The 20,188-nt window shown below is 28.0% G+C and overlaps 2 protein-coding genes and 1 long non-coding RNA gene across 6 annotated transcripts; all 3 read right to left on the bottom strand.

Annotated features, from left to right (window-relative positions):
* Window positions 1-432: 432 nt before the first annotated feature.
* On the bottom strand, window positions 433-6,852 carry LOC145961857 (cytokine receptor-like). Its single transcript, XM_083082365.1, has 9 exons — window positions 6,783-6,852; window positions 5,600-5,840; window positions 4,463-4,753; window positions 3,185-3,493; window positions 2,881-3,038; window positions 2,581-2,749; window positions 1,739-2,047; window positions 1,454-1,602; window positions 433-1,381 (listed from the first exon to the last, which is right to left on the bottom strand). The coding sequence occupies exons 2-9, from the start codon at window positions 5,823-5,825 to the stop codon at window positions 890-892; spliced, it is 2,103 nt and encodes a 700-aa protein (XP_082938491.1). The 5' UTR covers window positions 5,826-5,840; window positions 6,783-6,852; the 3' UTR covers window positions 433-889.
* Window positions 6,853-10,476: 3,624 nt separating this feature from the next.
* LOC145961861 (cytokine receptor-like) lies at window positions 10,477-16,129 on the bottom strand. 3 transcript variants are annotated; one of them, XM_083082371.1, is made up of 9 exons: window positions 16,013-16,129; window positions 15,238-15,475; window positions 14,098-14,385; window positions 12,797-13,105; window positions 12,475-12,632; window positions 12,172-12,340; window positions 11,705-12,013; window positions 11,460-11,608; window positions 10,477-11,387 (listed from the first exon to the last, which is right to left on the bottom strand). In XM_083082371.1, exons 2-9 carry the CDS (start codon window positions 15,458-15,460, stop codon window positions 10,893-10,895), a joined length of 2,100 nt encoding a protein of 699 aa, XP_082938497.1. In that variant the 5' UTR covers window positions 15,461-15,475; window positions 16,013-16,129; the 3' UTR covers window positions 10,477-10,892. The 3 variants fall into 3 exon arrangements, with proteins under 3 accessions (XP_082938497.1, XP_082938499.1, XP_082938498.1); XM_083082373.1 differs by lacking the exon at window positions 16,013-16,129 and adding an exon at window positions 15,860-15,881; XM_083082372.1 differs by lacking the exon at window positions 16,013-16,129 and adding an exon at window positions 15,614-15,636.
* A 2,663-nt stretch (window positions 16,130-18,792) lies between these two features.
* Window positions 18,793-20,007, bottom strand: LOC145961866 (uncharacterized). Of its 2 annotated transcripts, XR_014435726.1 has the most exons (4): window positions 19,923-20,007; window positions 19,637-19,706; window positions 19,330-19,560; window positions 18,793-18,850 (listed from the first exon to the last, which is right to left on the bottom strand). It is a non-coding gene; the product is annotated as an uncharacterized LOC145961866 (long non-coding RNA). The 2 variants fall into 2 exon arrangements; XR_014435725.1 differs by lacking the exon at window positions 18,793-18,850 and having other exon boundaries at window positions 19,153-19,560.
* Between the last annotated feature and the right edge of the window lie 181 nt (window positions 20,008-20,188).

The raw sequence follows: 20,188 nt of genomic DNA, 5'->3' as shown, positions 1-20,188 counted from the left end.
TAAAAAACTAAATTAAATATAAAAACATATTCTTTAAGAGAATAACTATAATTATGTAGTATCGTTTGTTTTAAAAAAAATTACATTTTATAATATGTAAAATTACAATTTTTTATCTTTTTCAATAATGTGCGCAGCACAAAATAATCGGTATGTCAGTGATAAATCCAATAATGCTTAGAATTATTACCACAAATCGGGTAATCCTGTTACATAGAAAATACATATATTCTAACAAGAATATTTGTATAAAATTCTACTTAAATCCGATTAAAAATGTGAGTTTGCTATTATTGCATTTACTAAATTAAAATGAAAAAAAATCGCAATGGCATACAAAGTCAATATCTCACTAAAAAATTATAGAAAAAAATATAGGTAAACAATTTATATAATAAGTTAGACAAAAAAAAAGTTCAACTCAATTTCTGATTCATTAAACTATTTTATTATTTTTAAAAAGTTGTTTAATTTCATAAACAATAACAATCATTAAAAAAATGTTGTCTTTATCTTATTTCGCATAATGCAAAATTTTGCTAATGCGTTACATTATGCTTCCGAGTATCGCTACTACCGCAAATATTAATTTTATAAAAAAAGAATAATATGTTAATAATATTTAAGAACAATCTTAAGAATAATAGTATTTACACGTAAATATTTACACATAAAAAATAATATTTACACATAAATATCTATAAACATAAGTATTTACAATAGATGGTCATAATAATTTTTGTCTTATTTCCCAATAAAATACTGACTATTACTAAAACAATTATCTTCTCCAATTTCGGTCCAAGGTCCCGTTAAATATTTATTGTTGTAAGCGATGTTAATGGCTCTAAATTTATATTGTTTTCCAACAGTCTTGCAATTAAAGGTTCTAAGAGGTAGTACTGGATGCCGTCTCATAAGTAGTCTGATATAAGGAGCTAGGTTGACTCTCACCATACTTGGTCACCATCGTAACTTCGAGCATATACGTAGTATAGGACGTCAAGTTTTTGACAATGCCGTACATCCTGTATGGATGGTATTTGACGCTAATATTGCGCTTGGGTTCTTTGCACTTGATATTTAACACTGACTCAATAGGACAGTAGTAAATTTTCACTTCTTCGATGACCCCAATACGATCTAAACAGTCAAGGTACCATCCGACCTCGATGAAGTCTAATCCGAAACGATTAATCCATATGAATTTCATTCTACCGAGCTCTTGTGAGCGAATCACCGTGCAAGATGACCATATCATACCGCTGCTGCCCTTATTCGTATTTGCGGAAATCGCGAATTGGTATATTTTGTTCCAATCTGGTACAGTTATGTTATAGACTGTAGTATTCATGGATACATGTATCCAGTTCAAGTAACCCTGCAAATGTATCGTTTTAATTTGCGCGCAAAATTATTCTACGAATAAATAACAGAGAAAATCAATACATACTGTGCACTGATAAGGACGATCGCGTTTGCTATCGCACCAAAAGATGGTATAATTCGTGATGTCTTTATGAATGATCGGCGGCACCCAAGACAATTCGTACAGTCCTCTTTCGAAAGCCATTTTTGTAAATTCTATCGGTCCACGTGGCACTGTAAGAAAAATATCTCATATTAACTGCTCGCAATAATATATATATAATTTAAATATATATATATATATATATATATATATATATTTAAATTTATGTTGCTCTTTTTTTAGCACTAATCTTCTTGATATACTCACTCCTATTTTGATTAGGTACAATAATTTCCGTATAATTCTCACTAATGCCGATTTCATTCTGGGAGACAATCTTAAATCGGTATTTGTTAAAGCTGAGTCCCTCAAACTTGGCATACGTTCTAGTCATCTCGATCGGTTCGAGAACTATTTTATGATCATTTTCTTCCACATGATTAAGCCAATACTTAAATTTATTACCATTTTCGTGATATTCCTGTATCATTTGCCAATATAAATATACGTCCCTGATTCCATTGTTTTCGACAATTTCGAAGCTACCAATATCGGTTTGCGGTGGAAAGCTAGGTACTAAAAAATTGAATGGTAAAATAATTATTTAATTCTAATCTATCTATTAAAAGGACCCCGCACAGATCTTATGGAAAAATGGCTTTCAGCTAGATTTCGCTGAAATTAAAATGTGTTATTGCCCACACCTTCCTGATAAAAAGTGTCAATAGGCACAACTTCCTAAAAGCAAAAGTCTCAATATTAGGATTTAGAGGTAAAGCTAACATACTGCTTAGAAATTTATTTTTGTTTAAGTGAATGTATATATGTGATAATTAGAGAATGTATAAGTATAAGACTTTGAAGCTTTGTAGCTCCTAAACTATTGCTTTTAGAAGGTTGTGCCCATTGACACTTTTTATCAGGAAGGTATGGGCAATAACATATTTTAATTTCAGCGAAATCTAGCTGAAAGCCATTTTCCATAAGATCTGTGCGGGGTCCTTTATTATATATTAAAATAATTTTATATTTATCGTACTGTAAATATAAATAAAATAAGAATAAATCAAAGACAATAGATTTTCTTTCTATTTTATGAATCCACTTACACGTTGGTAATGTGCTGAATGTAATAGCAGCGGGCTCACTATACATATTTGTTCCTACGGCTTTAGAGCTTCTTAAATAAACGTATGCATCATACTCGGTATTAGCGTATAATCCGGTAAGAGTGGAACATCTCTTGTGCAAATGAGGCTCCGTATCAATATTAATAATCTGTGAATAAGATACCACTTAATCATTATCATCGTTTCATAAACTACATTTAATTACAATAATTACAATAAACGATGAATTATCCTAAAGAGATAGAAAATACCGCTGTTAATGTAGTAAGTTGATCCTACCTTCCAATCTTTTGCATAATCCCAGTGATTCTGGTACATAACTTTATGAGTTAAACCGGGAGGAAAATTGTTCATCGGAAAGGGGGATTCCCAACACAATGTTGCACTATCCGATGTTTCGTTAGTCACCGATAGATGCGCAGGTTTTGCAGGAATAACTAAAAATAATGACATAGTTTCACTGTTCGATGTCAAAAGTGTATACTATACTCAAAGATCATATATGTCTTATTATTTATTCTACATGACATCATTTCATTACATAAAAAGAAGTAATCCAATGACTAATAAAAGATTTATATACCTATAGCGAAATGATCGATAGTATTATATTCGATGGCTTTCGTGTCAAACATATTGTGAATTTGCATTACAAACGTATAGTTTTCCTTTATTTGCCTGTATATCGGATTTGTATATTGAGTCCAAGTGCAAGAATAATCCTTCGCTTTTGCTATAGGACAAGGAACAAATTTTTGTCTTCCTGCTCTGTGTATTATATAGAATAATTTATGGGTTGTTGGAATATAGTGTTGTGATACGTCCCATGTACATGTTATACTTTCCCAATTATAGGATCTACAAGTAAAATTGCTTGGCGGTTGAGGTTTATCTGTCGAATAAAATAAAATGCATCACATAAAAAAGAAGAATATTTATCTATTATAATTACATAATTAATTTTTAAATATATCTTTCAGTTTTCAATATGTTTGATCTGTAATATTTCCGCTAATAAATCTCGCTGCGAATTGTCTTTGTTCGAATTTGCATTCATAAACATTGTTATGATTTGTTTTTTTTGTATCAGTTGTACTAGAGGCTACTTCATTTAATATAAATTCTCAATTTTTATCGTTTCTATATTTACACAGATTTTATACAATAAGAAGCAATTTAATGCAACATATACAAAATATATTATATTTAAAAAAAAAATTATAATTTTTTTAAGTAAGTATATGAATAAAGTGTGTAATTTATATTGTGTGTGAGTATTTATCTCAAACATTGCTTTTGCAAACGAGAGAAACTGAGCAATAGCTCAATGTACACAAGTTCTACAAGATAATTAATTACTTGAATAACTCAGAATATTATACAATGTCTCCTTTTTAGTAATTTTTATAGTTGATGATAGCAAAATGGTTTTTAAGACATATATTTGTCAAACGATTTACTCTTAATTTTAATGAAAAAAGAATCAATGTACTATGTTTTCTCCATAAAACATCGCGTCGAATATCATGTTCTGATAAGAGGATAACTATGTATTTCTACCATAGCAAGCATATATTTCTACTGTAATGAAAATATTTATATTTTAAATATACATAATGAATTCAAGTAGTGTAGTATTTTTGTATTTCCTTCATGAGAAAATTTCTCAGATTAATTGTATCAGGGGTATATCATAGACTATTATATATTTTTAATCTTTTCTTTATAGAATGGAATAAATAAAATATGCTCCTCATAGATAGTATAAACTGAAGAGAGAGAGAAGAAAAGTCTTCTTGAAGAAATATGTAACTCGAAAATATATGAAAAAGATAATTCACAAATGAATACGATTACTTACATGCAACAGAAACTGGAGTAAGACAAACAGTTGCGTCTACGCCATTAGGTAGGTCCAAATTGCAAAAATACATAAAATATCCGGCTGGGGGTGATTCAATGGTCAACTGTGCTGTTGTTTTATTGATTCTAGTTATGAATTTCTCCTCTATTCTGTGATTATTGCTCGTAAAATAGATATTCCAGGAGTTTGCACCCGGATATTCTTTAGCTACAAACGTTTCATTTAAATTACACCAAATTTGCAGATTGTCACCATATTTGACAATTATTTCACCTTCCGGTACCGTCCCTATAAAAAGTAAAATATAATTTATTACATATTCGGACGTTTTAAAAATACTAAACAATATTTGTTTAAAATGTTTATTTAGCAATAAATTAATGCGAGAATAAGTAAGCTCTTTAAAGAAATATGTATAATATAACTTTAATTGTAAGTCCTACATATGTATATAATGTTCAATATTATAATATTATATGCAATATGTGTGTGTTATAACATTATAAAACGTAAAAATACACTAAAAAGAGGCGATGTCGGTTACATATTCAATCATATGCATAGATAATTTCGGTATCAATTATATTATGTTGGTGTTAAATGTAAATATATGCATTTAGTTTAAAACTAGAATATCATAGAGAAAATTGAGACATATGTTTTATCTGATCTATAATTCTGATATATTAAGCGGGGCATGCATGCAAAAGAAATCGAAAACAAACAATTTTTATATTTTATCTCTAATTTAAAATGCATATAAATCTAAATGTATGCATTGCCTTGAAATTTGTTTATTATATATATTTTTACATAATATAATAAAAGTAAAAGAAAATTGTCTTTATAAAAATATAAGTTGATAATTTATTCGTGTATGTAATGCAGCAATATTCTAACGATTATTTATAAGTAAAGAGAATACGCTGTTATGGAACGGTGAGTGGCTCAGTAGCAAAATATCCAAAGATATGAAATTATTTATTATAAAGGAAACGCAAAATTTTTTATGCTAGCGAAAATTATCTGTCAAGATATATAGGAAATTTATCGTGTTATGCATGGGAATTTTTAACATCATAGAACTATCGTACTATGTGAAACAAAAGAAAATTTATCATATTTCAAACTTACATCCTGCTGTTTCTAGTCCAGGTAAGCATGCTTTGACTTGTTGCGCATTTATCATCAAGAACAGGCAACTCAAAACAACAGAAATCCATCTAATTCCCCATGAATGATCTCGTCTGTGTGCAATCGATGAATGATATATTTTATTGAAATAGCATTTCATTATCGAAGATATACACAAGTGAGGCATTCTTCTTGGACATCGTATAATAGAGGTGTTTAAAGACATTTTTTTGTGTTCTCACTAAAAAATAAAAAGACTCGATTTGAAATAATTTTAATATCTCTTTCTATATACTTCAAAGTATATACATATATAAATTCCTAACTGCAACATTATTAAATTAATGTATATTCCTTTTTAAATTTTTAATGTTATCGTATATCATGCTAGTCATAATATGTGTTAATCAACATATATTAATAATATGATAATAAAATAAATAGTTAATTTAGTACGTTATATTAATCAACGTATGTTAATAACATGAAAACAAAATAAATAATTAATTTAGTATGTCTAAATCAGTATAGGTCCACAAGATCAAATCATATAAAACAAGGAAAGCTATAAGGATCAAAGAACGCAACAAATGTTAAGAGTATAATTTTCAACAAAATTTATAAAATATTACAAGTGTTTCGATTTAATTCAGATTCTCTTCAATGTAACGAATATGAACAAATCTGGCACTCTGATTAATATAAATAACATAACATAAGAAAGAGATTAAATAAATAAGAAGAGCAAAAAAAAAGTTCGCTGTACCTATCGGAAAAATAAAATTGTAAAATATAAACAGATTCGACAAGAGATATAGTAAGGACAATTAAAGGCAATTGGCTCGATATGTCGCCGGTGCGACTCTTTTTTGATTGTCTTTAAAGGTTATCAGAATCAAAAAAGTAAATAGAAAACAGTAAACAGAATGCACATGATAAGAGTGCGTGTGTGTGTGTATAATTTGCAATAAAAATTATAAAATATTACAAACGTCTTTTTAGGTTTAATTCAGATCCTCTTTGGCATAATGAATATGAACAAAAAGAGATTCGTATTAACACATACACACACACACACACGCACCTAAATTAATATAAATAATAATTCAAATTAATATAATTCTAAAAATCGACTTGAAGTTGTAATAACAGAAGAAAATATTATAATGTCAAGTTTCTTTACAGATAACGAAATGAATAGCATGTAGGAAAGAAAGACCATCGAAATAGATGTAATTCGTATTCAAGCTAAGGCACAACTAACTTGCCGACCTAGGAAATATATAAGAAATGTGAAGGATAAACATGTGAGAAAGGATACATTCGTTTATTAGCGAATTTTGAGGTCATGACACATGAAGAAGCGACATTGTTTTGTTTCGGATAAGTTATTTTATTCCCTCGCTGTATCACCGATAATGTAAATATGTCTTTTCTCTTTCCAAACAATCTCAACGATTTTATATGAAAAAAAGCAGGTCGCTAAAATAATTTCTCAAAATTTCTGAATGTCTTTTTCGATAAGATTTGCAGATTTTTTGGCTAATTAAGTGTCAAGTTTTCTTTTACGAAATGGCCCAAAAAAGGCATTATTTTTTTGCAGGTTTCAAATTTTTTTCACTATAAATAACTAAGATACAAATTAGAATTTTACTGAAATAAAAACTCATCTAAAATTATTCGAAGAATGCAGTTTTGTCAGTCTTTACATTGTAACAAAGTATAGTTTGTAAAAAATTTTTTTCAGTCGCTTGTGACTAGGAAATAATTGACATTTTTGCTATTAACAATAAGAGAAAATCACATCCAAATTGTTTAAAATCATTACAAAATAAATTATGTATGATGCGTATTGCATACGACACTGCTATAGAAAATAATATTTTAGCTAATAATTATATTTACAGATATGTATTATTAACGGTGAAGGAATATAACAGAAAAATTACGCATTTTATCCAACTTCAATTTTTTCCTCTTCGACAATGAAACTAAAATAATACAGAAGAATTTTCTGTTAGAATAATAATTATCAATATAAGGATATTTGTGTTGTACATAGAAAACAGATTATTAATATAATCAATATAATTAATAATCTGTTTTCTACAACACAAATGAATCATAGAAATATTAGCAACATAATCGATGTCGCATAATCTACTAAATTTCCAAAGTTTCGCGCGAATAATTTATTCTTAATTGATTAATTATGCATGTGTGAAAGATACGCTTTAAAGAACTACTTTTTTTTAATTTATAAGTCGTATTAAATCTTCTAATAAAATTTTGCTTGTAAGAAAAGGGGAAACAAAATAAAATTTTATTCGAGAACATTCATTCGAATTAACGATTGAAAATTACAGAACAATATTTATTTCGACATTACTGTCTTTCTCTGAATGTCAGTCTCTCGTGACTTAGATTTGTCCATAATAATAATCCCGAATTAAAGCTATAAATTTAACCGCTATCATATTTTAAGTATATGTATATCGAGACTATACACGTGGTGAATTAGAAATCTTGAAATTGATAAAATAATAAAAAAGCACAGACGTTCTAATAAGATATATTTTCAGCCTGTTAGAGGAGCACATTCTTTTGAGATGAATATTGCGCGATGATTTTTGCTCGGAAGAGAATTTAACGATGATCGTGTAACGTAAAGGCGAACGATAGATATCCTAACGTTAAAACAACAATCGAGCATTATTTGCGGGGCTCGAAGCGCAGCGAAATAAAAAATGATATCGATGGTTTGGTGCTTTATTTCGCTGATAAATCGATCATTCTGTTCACTTAATGTTTTCTCGCGACTGATTTTATTCGCTGTTCGCAACGGCATCGATAAATCACAGAATAATAGGGAAACAGACAAGCGAAGGCTCTTTTTAATCGCGTCACAATTGCGACTTGCCTTCAACTTGTGTCGATCGATCACGCTATACAAATAAAACTTTACGGATATTCGTTGCGATTTATGTTAATCAAATATCTTCTAAGAACATGATACTTATGCCGAGTAGTCCATTGAGCTTAATTACAAGTAAAAATCTATTGGTATTGCTTCTACTTTTTTAAAACTAATCGCTAATTAAAACTAAAATTTTTCTTTCGATATTAAAAATTGATAATTAATAGATATTTAAAATTAAGAAAATTGGAAATTTGTATATAATTTAAAATACTTTATGTGTTAACATCTTGTATATATTATGTTAAGAAGAAGCAAATGAAAAATTACTATTTTTAATTCTCAAATCGTCGAAATAAGAAATAAGATGCTTCCAATTATGTCATCTAATTATGCGACTTAATTATGCAACATTTTCATAAAAGTATCTGTACATCAATTATTGTTTGTGTATTAATCACATTAACTTAACATTATGCCCAAGTAACCTGCATAGGCCGTCTTCCGAAATTACTGCCAGTACTGCAAATTCTATAGTGCACGTTACGTATATTATATATTTTCAGTGCTGGCAGTAAACTGGCAGCAATTTCGGAACACGGCCATAGTTATATGGTTTGTTTGATATTTCGCACACAATTAGGCGCATAATTCAGGATAATTGAAAAGCGCGGATATTTATACATATTAATATTTTTTAAAAGACCAAATATTTTTTATTTTTTAAGAAAACAGTATTAAAACGTATTGTAAGAGCATTTATTCCTTGTTTTATCTCATCATAAATTGGAAACAATATGAAAACGTTTTATGAAATCAATATATATAATATAATATTATTATAATAAATATTGTATTTTTAATTATTATAATATATAAATATAATATTAACAAATTATACTATATAGTATGAATACTTTGGTATATGTTACGCTTCTAATATAGATAATTTATAATTAAAAAACCATGTTCATGTCGTTGTATTCCTGTGTAATGATTTCAAGCCTATCACTTTTGCTTCTTTTTAAGTAATTCTGTCACGCAATAAAGGTTAAGAATCAATTATTAACAAAAACGACGTTAATTCTTAATTAATCGCATAATATACGAAGAATTTAGTGTTAAAAATTTACTAGGTTAAATAAAGCTTTAAATATTTGCATACACAAGATGCAATCAAAGAGAAAAACACTGACTTGGAATGGAAGGAATAAGAAATTTCAATTCTAAAGTCTAATATATAGAAAAATATTTTTTTCAATAATTTTATCTTGAAATGCTCATGTAACCAGCACAAGGTCATGACAGGTGTCATTCTGTTCTCCGTATTGTATGTCAGATTTGGAGTAGATCACGCTAGAGGTAGATTCTCATTGAGATTCGGATTACCGATCTTAATTGGAATATATGACTTGCCGCAATCTCCAGTTCTCGTGAAACACTTCTTTCATCAGTTTCAGACTGACAGAATTTGACTTCTCAAGTTGACACAATCTTGTTGAATGATACGGGCGTTGGATTTACCTCAAAAAACTAAATTAAATATAAAAATATATTTTTTAAGAGAATAACTATAATTATATGGTATCGTTTGTTTTAAAAAGAAGTTACATTTTATATGTAAAATTACAATATTTTTACCTTTTTCCATGATGTGCGCAGCACAAAATAATCGATATGGCAGTGATAAATCCAATAACGATTAGAATTATTACCACAAATCTGGTAATCCTATTACATAGAAAATACATACATTCTAATAAGAATATTTGTATAAAATTCTACTTAAATCCGATTAAAAATATGAGTTTCATATCATTATATTTGCTAAATTAAAGTGGAAAAAAATTGCAAAAGCATACAAAGTCAATATCTCACTTAAAATTATAGAAAAAAATATGGTTAAACAATTTAGATAATGAGTTAGACAAATAGAAAAAAAGTACAACTCAATTTCTGATTCATTAAACTATTTTATTATTTTTAAAAATTTGTTTAATTTCATAAACAATAACAATCGTTAAAAAAATGTCTTTATCTTATTTCGCAAAATTTTGCTAATGCGTTACATCCTACTTCCGAGTATCGCAAGTACCGCAAATGTTGATTTTATAAAAAAAAATAATATGTTATAATATTTAAGAATAATATTAAGAATATGTTAATAATATTTATACATAAATATTTATAAACATAAGTCTACAATATAGATGGTCATAATCATTTTTGTCTTCATCTCCAATAAAATACTGACCATTACTATAACAATTATCTTCTCCAATTTCAGATCAAGGTCCCGCTAAATATTTATTATTGGAACCGATATTAATGGCTCTAAATTTATATTGTTTTCCAACAGTCTTGCAATCAAACATTCTAGGGCGAAATATTGCATTCCGTCTTATAAGTAACTTGATATAAGGACCTACTAGGTTGACTCTCACCATACTTGGTCACCATCGTGAGTTCGAGCTTATACGGAGTAGAGGATGTTAAGTTTTGAGCAGTACCGTGTATCTTATATGGATGGTATTTGACGCTAATATTGCGCTTGGGTTCTTTGCACTTGGTATAGAACACTGACTCAATACGACAGTAGTAAATTTTCACTTCTTCGATGACCCCAATACGATCTAAACAGTCAAGATTCCATCCAACCTCGATGAAGTCTAATCCAACACGATTAATCCATATGAATTTTATTCTGTCGACTTTTTTTGAGCGAATCACCGTGCAAGATGACCATATCATACCGCTGCTGCCCTTATTTGTATTAGTGGAAATCGCGAATTGGTATATTTTGTTGGAATCTGGTACCGTTATGTTATAGACTGTAGTATTCATGGATACATGTGTCCAGTTCAAGTAACCCTGCAGATGTATAATTTTAATTTGCGCGCAAAATTATTCTACAAATAAATAACAGAGAAAATCAATACATACTGTGCACTGATAAGGACGATCGCGTTCGTTTTCGCACCAAAAGATGGTATAATTCGTGATGTTTTCATGAATCATCGGCGGCACCCAAGACAATTCGTACAGTCCTATTTCGAAAGCCATTATTGTAAATTCTATCGGTCCATGTGACACTATCCGAAAAATATCTCATATTAACTGTTCGCAATAATATATATTTAAATGTCATGTAACTCTTCTTTTATCATCAATCATTTTGATATACTCACTCTCATCTCGATTAGGTACAATAATTTCCGTATAATTCTTACTAATGCCCACTTCATTCTCCGAGTAAATCTCAAATCGGTATTTATTAAAGTTGAGTCCTTCAAACTTGGCATACGTTTTGGTTATCTCGATTGGTTCGAGAAATGTTTCATGGCCATTTTCTTCCACATAATTAACTTGATACTTAAGTTTATTACCATTCTCGTAACGTTGCTGTATCATTTGCCAATATAAATATACATCCCTGCTTCTATTGTTCTCGACAATTTCGAAGCTACCAATATCGGTTCGCGGTGAAAAGCTAGGTGCTAAAAAATAAATGATAAAATAATACGTTAATAATAATCTATTTATTAAAATTTATTATATATTAAAATAATTTTATATTTATTGTACTATAAATGTAAATAAAATAAATGTAAATCAAAGACTATAAATTTTCTTTCTACTTTATAAATGCACTTACACGTTGGGAATGTCTTAAATCTAGTAACAGCGGGTTCACTATACATATTCTCTCCTACGGCCTTGGCGCTTCTTAAATAAACGCGTGCATCATACAGGGTATTAGCGTATAATCCGGTAAGAGTGGAACATCTCTTGTGCAAATGAGGCTCCGTATCAATATTAATAATCTGTGAATAAGATACCACTCAATCGAGATTATCATCGTTCCATCAACTACGTTTAATTACAATAATTACAATAAACGATTAGTTATTTTAAAGAGATAGAAAATACCGCTGGTAATGTAGTAAATTGATCCTACCTTCCATTTATTTTTATGATCCCAGTGACTCTGGTACATAACTTTATGAGTTAAACCAGGAGTAAAATTCCTCATCGGATGGCGGGATTCCCAACACAACGTTGCACTATCCGATGTTTTGTTATTCACCGATATATGCGTAGGTTTTGCAGGAATAACTGAAAATAATGACATATATATATAGTTTCAGTGTTGGATGTCAAAAGCATATATTGTATTGAAAGATTATACATATGTCTCATTATTTATTTCATATGACATCATTTCATTACATATAAAGAAATAATCCAATGACTAAAAAAGCTACAAAAGATTTATATACCTATAGCAAAATGATCGATATTATCATATACGAAGGATTTCGTGCCAAACATATTTTGAATGTGCATTATGAAGTCATATTTTTCTTTTGTTTGTCTGTATATTGGATATGTATGTTGAGTCCAAGTGCAAGAATCATTTTTCGCTTTTTCTGTAGGACAAGAAACAAGTTCTCGTTTTTCTGTTGTGTGTATTATATAGAATAATTTATGGGTTGTTGGTACATAGTGCTGTGATACGTCCCAGGTACATGTTATATTCTTCGAATTATAGGCTCTACAAGTAAAATTTCTTGGCCGTTGAGGTTCATCTGTCGAATAAAATAAAATGCATCTCATGAAAAAGAGGAGAATATGTATATCTGTTATAATTACACAATTAATTTTTAAATATATCTTTCAATTTTCAATATGCTTGATCTGTAATATTTCCGCTAATAAATCTCGCTGCGAATTATCTTTGTTCGAATTTGCATTCATAAACATTGTTATGATTTGTTTTTTGTATCAGTTGTACTACTGGCTACTTCATTTAATATAAATTCTCAGTTTTTATCGTTTCTAAGTTTACACAGATTTTATACAATAAAAAGCAATTTAATGCAACATGTATAAAACATGTTATATTTTAAAAAAATCATAATTTTTTAAGTAAATATATGAATAAAATGTATAATTTATATTGTGTGTGTATATTTATCTCGAACATTGCTTCTGTGAACGAATGGAACTGAATAGTAGCTCAATGTACAAGTTAACATTTTACAAGATAACAAATTACTTGAATAACTCTGAATATTATACATTATCTCCTTTTTAGTCTTTATACTATATCTTTCCTTTTTAATCTTTATAGCTGACGATAGCAAAATGATTTCAAAAACATATATATATCAAACAATTCATTCATAATTTTATTGAAAAGAGAATTAATGTATTATTGTCTCCATAAAATATCGCGTCGAATATCATATTCTAAGATAAGAGAGTAACTATGTATTTCTAATATAGCAAACATATATTTCTACTGTAATTAAAATATTTGTATTTTAGATACGTATAATTATTGTAAATAGTGTAATCTTTTTGTATTTTCTTCATGAGAAAATTTCTCCGATTAATTTTATCAAGGATATATCGTAAAGTATTATATATTCCTAATCTTTGCTTTATATAAATGAAATAAATAAAATATGTCCCTTATAAATAATATGACTGAAGAGAGAAGAAAAGTATTCTTGAAGTAATATGTAACTCGAAAATAATTGAAAAAAATAATTCACAAATAAATATGATTACTTACACGCAACAGAAACTCTATTAAGACAAACAGTTATGAATATCCCAGGTAGATCCAAATTGCAAAAATATTTAAATTGTCCGGCTGGTGGCGATTCAATGGTCAATAATGCTGTTGTTTCATTGATTGTAGTAACGAATTTCTGCTCTACTATTGCATTATCGCGAATGAAGAAGATATTCGAAGAGTTTGAACCCGAATATTTTTTGGCTATAAACGTTTCATTTAAATTACACCAAATTTGCAGGTTGTCACCATATTTGACAAATATGTGACCTCTCGGCTCTATCCCTATAAAAAGTAAAATATATATTATTACATATTCGAAAATTTTAAAAATACTAATTTAAAAATACTAAACAATATTTGTTTATAATGTTTACTTAATAATAAATTAATGCGAGAATAAGTAAGCTCTTTAATAAGAAATATGTATAATATAACTGTAATTACATGTCCTTCTACGTATGTTTAAAATGTTGAATATAATAATAATATTATATGCAATACTATAACATTATAAAACGTAAGAATACATTAAGGAGACCTGATGTCGGTATATTCAATCATATGAATAATTTCGGTCTCCCTTATATTGTTGGCGTTGAATGTAAATATATGCATTTAGTTTAAAACTAGAATATCATAAAAGGTTAAGAGACATATGTTTTATCTATAATTCTGATATATTAGGCGGCACTCATGCGGAATAAATCGAAAACTAACAATTTTTATGTTATCTTTAATTTAAAATGTATATAAATCTAAATGTACGCGCTGCCTTGAAATTTGTGAATTATATATTTGTACATAATATAATAAAAGTAAAAGAAAATTGTCTTTATAAAAATATGAGTTGATAATTTCTTCGTGTGTGTAATATAATAATATTCTATCGATTATTTATAAGTAAAGAGAATACGGTGATATGGAACGGTGAGTGGCTCATTATCAGTGGCAAAAAATCCACAGATATGAAATTATTTATTATAAAAGAAACGCAAAATATTTTTCATGCTTATTGGAAAAAGATGTCTGTCAAGTTGTATAGGAAATTTATCGTGTTATGCATGGCAATTTTTAACATTATAGAAATATCGCTCTATATGAAACAAAAAAAAATTTATTATATTTCTAACTTACATCCTGTTGATGGCATGCATTGTTCGTCTTGCTGCATGTTCGCATTTATCGTCAAGAATAGACAACTCAAAACAACAAAAATCCATCTAATTCCCCATGAATGGTCTCGTTTGTGTACAATCGATAAGTGAAATATTTTATTGAAATAGCATTTCATTATCGAACATATACACAAGTGAGTCATTCTTCTTGGACATTGTATATTAGAGGTGCTTGAAGACATTTTTTTGTAATTTCACTGAAAAATAAAAAGACTCGATTAGAAATAATTTTAAAATCTCTCTCTATATATTTCAAGGTACACACACTCACACACACACACACACACACACACAGTATATCTATAAATTTCTAACTATGACATTATTAAACTAACCTATATCCCTTTTAAAATGTTTGATGTTATCTTATATCATATTCGTCATAATCTCATAATCAACGTATTAATAACATGAAAACAAAATAAATAATTCATTTAACATGTCTAAATCAGTATAGGTTCACAAGATCAAATCATATAAATAATGGAAGGAAATCTATAAAGACTAACACAGTGAATAGAACGCACATGATAAGAGTGTGTGTGTATAATTTTCAATAAAAATTATAAAATACTACAAACATTTTTTTAGCTTTAATTCAGATCCTCTTTGGCGTAACGAATATGAACAAAAATTATTCATCTTAACACACACACAAACACACACACACCTATATTAATAATATAAATAATAATTCAAATTAATATAACTCCAAAAATCAACTTGCAGCTTACTTGAAGCTTGAAATAACCGAAGAAAATATTATAATGCCAAATTTTTATACAGAGAACGAAATGAATAGCAAGTAGGAAGGAAAGAAGTCGAAATAGATGTGATTCGTATCCAAGCTAAGGCACAACTAACTTGCCGATCTAGGAAATATATAAGAAATGTAAAGGATAAACATGTGAGAAAGAATACATTCGTTTATTAGCGAATTTTGAGGTCATGACACATGAAGAAGCGATATTGTTGTGTTTCCGATAAGCTATTTTATTCCCTCGCTGTACCACCGATAATGTAAATATGTGGTTTCTCTTTCCAAACAATCTCAACGATTTTATACGAAAAAAAGCAGGTCGCTAAAATAATTTCTCAAAATCTCTGAACGTTTCTTTCGATGAGATTTGTAGATTTTTTGGCTAATTAAGTGTCAAGTTTTCTTTTAGAAAAATGACCAAAAAAGGCATTTTTTTGCTAGTTTCAAATTTTTTTCACTATATATAACTAAGATACATATTAGAATTTTACTGAAATAAAAACTCATCTAAAATTATTTGAAGAATGTAGTTTTGTCAGTCTTTACATTGTAACAAAGTATAGTTTGTAAAAAATTTTTTTCAGTCGCTTGTGACTAGGAAATAATTGACATTTTCGCTATTAACAATAAGAGAAAATCACCTCCAAATTGTTTAAAATTATTACAAAATAAATTATGTATGATGCGTATTGCATACGACACTGCTATAGAAAATAATATTTTCGCAAATAATTATATTTACAGATATGTATTATTAACGATGAAGGAATATAACAGAAAAATTACGCATTTTATCCAACTTCAATTTTTTCCTCTTCGACAATGAAATTGAAATAATACAGAAGAGTTTTTTGTTAGAATAATAATTATCAATATAAGGATATTTATGTTGTACATAGAAAACAGATTATTAATATAATTAATAATCTGTTTTCTACAACACAAATGAATCATAGAAATATTAGCAACATAATCGATGTCGCATAATCTACTAAATTCCCAAAGTTTCGCGCGAATAATTTATTTTGACCGAATAATTCAAATTTCAATTTTAATAAGAAAGTTAGATACATTGCGAAAATGATTGTACGAAGATAAATTGATTAATTATACATGTGTGAAAGATTCGCTTTAAATAATTGTTCTTTTTTTAATTTAACAGTAACAGACAAGCGAAGGCTCCTTTTAATCGCGTTACAATTGCGAGTTGCCTTCAATTCGTCGATCGATCACGTCGTACAAATAAAACTTTACGGATATTCGTTGCGATTTATGTTAATCAAATATCTTCTAAGAACATGAAAGCCGTGATGCTTATGTCGAGTAGCCCATTGAATTTAATTACAAGTAAAAATCTAATGGTATTGTTTCTTCTTTTTGAAAACTAATCGCTAATTAAAATTAAAATTTTTCTTTAGATATTTAAAATTGATAATTAATAGATATTTAAAATTAAGAAAATTGGAAATTTGTATATAATTTAAAATACTTTATGTGTTAACATCTTGTATATATTATGTTAAGAAGAAGCAAATGAAAAATTACTATTTTTAATTCTCAAATCGTCGAAATAAGAAATAAGATGCTTCCAATTATGTCATCTAATTATGCGACTTAATTATGCAACATTTTCATAAAAGTATCTGTACATCAATTATTGTTTGTGCATTAATCACATTAACTTAACATTATGCCCAAGTAACCTACATAGTTATATCCCCTAAAAAAAACCTTATAAAGGTAAAAAAATACGCCAAGTACATAAAAAAAATAAAAAAATCTAAAAGATTGATAAATATAAAATATTTGAAAACCGATATAAGTTCAATACTATTAGCCAAGTACAATAAATTATGTGATATTAATTCGTAATCGATACTAAATGAGTTAAGATTACTTTAATTCCTAAAGCATTTTTTATATGATGTATATAATTTAAAAAAGTTTTACACAAATTCTAAATCGCATAAATGACCTTCAGGTCGAAGTAAGATATGAAAATTTGGCGTGCCCCCCCTCCCGCCCCGTCGTTTACATATCCTGAATAAAATAAAAAATTTGATTTATGCGATTTAGAATTTGTGTAAAACTTTTTTAAATTATATACATCATATAAAAAATGCTTTAGGAATTAAAGTAATCTTAACTCATTTAGTATCGATTACGAATTAATATCACATAATTTATTGTACTTGGCTAATAGTATTGATCTCATATCGGTTTTTAAATATTTTATTTTTATCACTCTTAGATTTTTTTATTTTTTTTATGTACTTGGCGCATTTTTTTACCTTTATAAGTTTTTTCTTAGGAGATCTCACCGCTTTTTGTAAAAATTTATAGTTGTTTTGAAGAAAAAATATGTAATTTGCAATTAACAATTCCATATTTTTTCTTAAAAACAACTATGTGTTTTCTTTACACCAGTTGATTCCTCTCATTATTTTGTACGTAAAAGAATTAAGGTAAGATAATCGAAAAATGAATATTTTACAAGATATTTTACGGTTTATGTAAAATTAACAAATTATTTCAAGCCTCATAACTCAAAAAGTACTTAACGAAAAGGTACTTAATTATAGTGTTTTGGAAAGCTCTAAAGATAAGCTACAAGAATATGCAAAAATATATAGGGTGTTCCATTTAAAAAAATTGAAGTGACCTTCACGTGACCTTCAAATGACTCTTCAAGGTCAAACAAATGATACCATCTTATGGCCCCCTCGAAACCAAACAACTTTTGTCTGAAACATTTTTCTCTCCCGGGCTTGGTTTTCGAGTTATTCTCCATTAAAGGTGAAAATGGTCCACCCTGTATAATATAATATTTTTATAATATAATATAAATATAATATTAACAAATTATACTATATTATATATAGTATGAATACTTTGGTATATGTTACGCTTCTAATATAGATAATTTATATTTAAAAAACCATGTTTTTATCGTTTTATTCCTGTGTAATAATTTCAAGCGTATCACTTTTGCTTCTATTTGAGCAATTCTGTCACGCAATAAAGTTTAAGAATCAATTATTAACAAAAACAACGTTAATTCTTAATTAATTGCATAATGCGAAGAATTTGATGTTGGAATGGAAGGAATAAGAAATTTCAATTCTAAAGTCTCTAATATATAGAAAAATATTTTCTTCAATAATTTTATCTTAAAATGTTCATGTAACTGGTACTAGGTCATGACAAGTGTCATCGAGTTGTTATCCGTATTGTCCATGAGATTTGAAGTGGATCACGCTAGAGGTAAATTCTCATTGAGATTCGGATTACCGATCTTAATTGGAATATATTCCAATTCCTTCATCAATTTCAGACTGACAGAATTTGACTCTCAAGTTGACACAATCTTGCTGAGTAATACGGGCGCTGGATTTATCTCGACACTGCAGTCGCTAGAAATTCAATCGTTGTGACCGATGATGTAACAGATTCTTGGTCTCTTGAACAACAGCTCGATTCAGCTATCGTTTATATGGATCGCCGTCCTTGTGCAGTTAGTTTCTATGATAATCGAATTTTTTTATAATTTTGAATTTTACATTTGTAACAACAGCTAATTTTTTTAAATCTCACTTACCATGTTTGGAATGAGACCAGGTGGTAATTTCACATCAATATTTTACATATCTTCATATTTTAACCACATTCTACAAGAAAGCTACATAATATAATACATGACAATATTTATTATAAAATATTAAATAAATTATAAAATATTAAGAAATAATTGACATATTATAAAATATTAAAAAACTAAATTAAATATAAAAACATATTCTTTAAGAGAATAACTATAATTATGTAGTATCGCATGTTTTAAAAAAAAATTACATTTTATAATATGTAAAATTACAATTTTTTACCTTTTTCAATAATGTGCGCAGCACAAAATAATCGGTATGGCAGTGATAAATCCAATAATGCTTAGAATTATTACCACAAATCGAGTAATCCTGTTACATAGAAAATACGTATATTTTAATAAGAATATTTGTAGAAAATTCTATTTAAATTCCCGATAAATTTCCGATTAAAAATGTGAGTTTGATATTATTACATTTGCTAAATTAAAGTGAAAAAAAATTGTAAAAGCATACAAAGTTAATATCTCATTTAAAATTATAGAAAA

Source organism: Camponotus vicinus, unplaced genomic scaffold (assembly GCF_025532165.1).
Source record: "Camponotus vicinus isolate PSW18456_S1 unplaced genomic scaffold, iyCamVici1.0 SCAF_11, whole genome shotgun sequence".
NCBI classification, from domain to species: Eukaryota; Metazoa; Arthropoda; class Insecta; order Hymenoptera; family Formicidae; genus Camponotus; species Camponotus vicinus.
This window is presented reverse-complemented; position numbering and strand designations above follow the sequence as displayed.